At 54.9% G+C, this 3,355-nt stretch overlaps 1 protein-coding gene across 1 annotated transcript in view; it reads left to right on the plus strand.

Annotated features, from left to right (window-relative positions):
- Positions 1-3,355, plus strand: part of ADCY3 (adenylate cyclase 3) — a 68,074-nt gene that overhangs the window by 45,979 nt on the left and 18,740 nt on the right. The window contains 3 exon segments of the mRNA XM_039886948.1: positions 2,472-2,481; positions 2,484-2,601; positions 3,154-3,351. Of these exon segments, the coding sequence (XP_039742882.1) occupies positions 2,472-2,481; positions 2,484-2,601; positions 3,154-3,351 (326 nt within the window).

The raw sequence follows: 3,355 nt of genomic DNA on the forward strand, positions 1-3,355 counted from the left end.
GGTGCTGACTCTGTGAGGTTTGGCCACTGCTTGCTCCTTCACTTTCATAGCAGAGCAGCGTCCAGTGCAGAGGAGAGAATTAGTGTGTGAAAAACATGTCCTTTGGTGAAGAAGAAAAACCCACCCATTCCAGTGGTCAAGAGTCCCGGATTCTAGTCTACTTCTGGGTCCGCCACTAACTCAGGAACCTGGGACACACTGCTTAACCTCTCCGTGCCTTGTCACCTGCCACGTGGAGGCAGATATCGAGTTGATGAGAAAGTTTTCGGAAACGAGGGATGATTTGGATATTGTCGGTAGTGTCCATTTGCCTGGTTAGTTGCTACGTTCATGAGAACTGCAGAAAAGTCAGCCAGGGTGATTTTTCTGTCACTTCGCCCCAAAAGAGGGTCACTCCCTCCCCGCGGTCTCCTCCTCACTTCATACCTGGCCATCAGCGGCCTCTCAGGTTCTGTCCATGAGGAGCGTGGAGCCAGCCTGATGGCCTCGTAAGGATCTTCCCTAAGAAAACTGCTTGTTATAGACAAGCTGGGATCAGGGTCACTGCTGGAGGCAACAGGAAGTTTGTGTTTATTTCCAGCCTAAAAAATATTTTTAAAAAGAAACAGCAGCAGTAGAACAAGCATATAGCATTTTGAAGAACATTTAAAGTTTTCTCTTAGTTCCGTCCTCCCAATTAAATTACGCTTTTCTCTTTTGCACCTGTCCTCCTGCCTTTTATTAGATGCACGTGTATCTGGCATCACCTTCACAGAGTGCAATTCTGTGTCCTGCTTTTCCCTCTCATCATTTTCTTGTTGCATCAGTTTTCATCAAGATCATTTTTAAGGCTGCGTAATTTTCCATCCAAAAGACGTGTCACGATTTCATTAACCATTCGCGGGGCGTTAGGACCGCTTACGGTTTTTCCCACAAGCGTGAGTGATACTGCAATGAAGTTCTTCCTGCACATGGACCTTTTTACTTCTTTGGGATTATTTCTGTTGGATAAATTCCGGATAGATTCCCAAGAGAGCCATTAATGGGTCAGAGGTTTGGAACATTCTTATGACTCTCGAAACATATAGCAGCTGCTATTTTAGGAACAGTGGGCTCTGTCTCTGCTGGGAGACCAAGCCACATCCCGCAGCGCTGGGCACCAGCGAGGCCCAGACTGCTCTGTGTGTGGCTGGCTCCCAGCCTCCTTCCTTCTCCAAGAACATGAATGAGGTGTTGGGGTCTTTCGCCTGGACCCTGAGAATGGATGTCGGGGTCCTCTATGTGTGTATGAGCATTTTTCTAGAAGACCCGTAGGTAACATCACACGCTTCTCAAAGGGATCCACAAAGGGGTTTAGACTCTCTGAAACATGTGGGCAAATAAGGGCGACACCAGTGTGTGGGTGCAGGTGAGGAGGGAGACAAGCACACCGGGGCCGGGCCGGGGCTGGTATGGGAGGCAGTTGTTGGAGGGTCTGGATGGAGTAGGCGAGGAGGAACTTGTCTACACCACAGGGGCCACGGGGGAGAGAGCAGGGGAGATGGGACCAGGGGCAGGTGGGTGCCATAGTGAGGAGGGCCTGGGGTGCTACGGAGAAGTGTGGTGGGTGGGGAGCCATCCGAGAGAGTCGGGCACAGGTGTCACGCAGCTGAGCGGAAGTTCTGAGGCCACGTGGACGGTGGGTTGAAGGGGAGCAGGAGCAAAGCCTGGCCGTTACAGGAAGCCTGGGGTTGCGATGCCCCTGGAGGGCAGCAGGGGCTGAGAGGCGGCCCCTTCTTCACTGCCCCTCAGCCACTTTCTGCCCTTTGACCTCCACCTGCTAGAATGTTCTTTCCTGTCCAGTTCCTCGGCAGATGCCTGTTTTGTTCCTTTCTCCCCTGTCAAATCGTCCTCTCTTCTGTGTATACCGACTTCTTACTTAAAACCCGTTTTATCAGATGATGTAAGGGGGACTCTGCCCGCTTAACCTTTTTATGCTAAGATTTCCATGAACCACACGAGTAAATTGCCTTGATTTACAATCGCTCCATTTTTCTCGTTATTTTAAAAATGGACATTTAATGAGTTTCTGCTTTTAGCATTCGTTTATGCTCTTGAAAAGTTACAGAAATACATAATGCAAAAGAGAGACAGTTCCGCACGTCCGATCTCCGAGCTCACGGCCCCCTCACGTGGGTCCCGAGGCCCGTGTTCTTCAGGGCCACTCTGACGGTGCTGCCGCCGCCGCCGCCTCTGTCCTGCCTCAGCCAGCAGCAGTCCTGGAGCCTGAGCCGTGCCAGGAGGAAGCAGTGTCGGGCTCCCCTCGCCACACACACAGAGTGGGGGTCCCCGAGTCGCCGTACTCCCTCTGCCGCCTGCAGGGCCCCGGGGAGACCCAGCTGCTGCTTCTGTCGCCAGGATCAGGGTGTTTCTTCCGGAAGTATCTAAACCTACCCCTGGAAGAGGACACCAGACCCAGCGCCGCCCCACAAACCCTCCCCTTCCTCCCGCAGGAGAACCTTATGCTTCCATCCTGCCCAAGCACGTGGCCGACGAGATGCTCAAGGACATGAAGAAGGACGAGAGCCAGAAGGACCAGCAGCAGTTCAACACCATGTACATGTACCGCCACGAGAACGTCAGGTGCGCCAGCCGCGGGCACGGGCTCCCAGAGCAGGACGGGCTGGGCCCTTGTGGGATCGGCCTGTCACTGCAGGCTCGAGAGCTTCCCTGGGGACTAGAAGCAAGGTCGCCCCACAGCGTGCACCCCACTGCAGGAGCAGCCTCGCTGATGGACACTGTGGCTGAGACATGCTTTAGGCTGTGTGGTTCAGCCCACTTGTTGCCCAGATGTCACCCAGAGTGGGGAAGTGACATCTGTGAGGCCGCCCAGCCCTTCAGGGTCAGCAGTGGGGCTCAAAGCCATGCTCCTTCCAGGAAGGATGCCCGCCTTCATCCTGAGGCAGGAGCGAGGCAGTACAGGGAGAGGGTCCCTGTAGAGGAGAGTTCACAGGATAAGCTAAACGTCAGAGCCCCGAATTCACCCTGGAGGTGCTAGGGGCTCACTGCTTTGGGGCTTGAATAAGCACCTACTCCTGCCGTGATCCCGGCTGCCATGGGCTGGGAGCAGGAGCTGGCAGCGGTGTCAGGCGTGTGGCTGGAGTCTTAGCGTCTGGCGGCCTCCTCCCTCTGCAGCATCCTTTTCGCGGACATCGTGGGCTTCACCCAGCTGTCCTCTGCCTGCAGCGCACAGGAGCTCGTGAAGCTGCTCAACGAGCTCTTTGCCCGTTTTGACAAGCTGGCGGCCGTGAGTACCCTGACCCTCACCCAGCGTTCAAGAGTGGGGGCCACCCTCGTGGCCTGTGCCTGGCCCTCCCAGACTCCCACAGATCCCCCC

Source organism: Pteropus medius, unplaced genomic scaffold (genome assembly GCF_902729225.1).
Source record: "Pteropus medius unplaced genomic scaffold, Ma_sr-lr_union100, whole genome shotgun sequence".
Taxonomy (NCBI): domain Eukaryota; kingdom Metazoa; phylum Chordata; class Mammalia; order Chiroptera; family Pteropodidae; genus Pteropus; species Pteropus medius.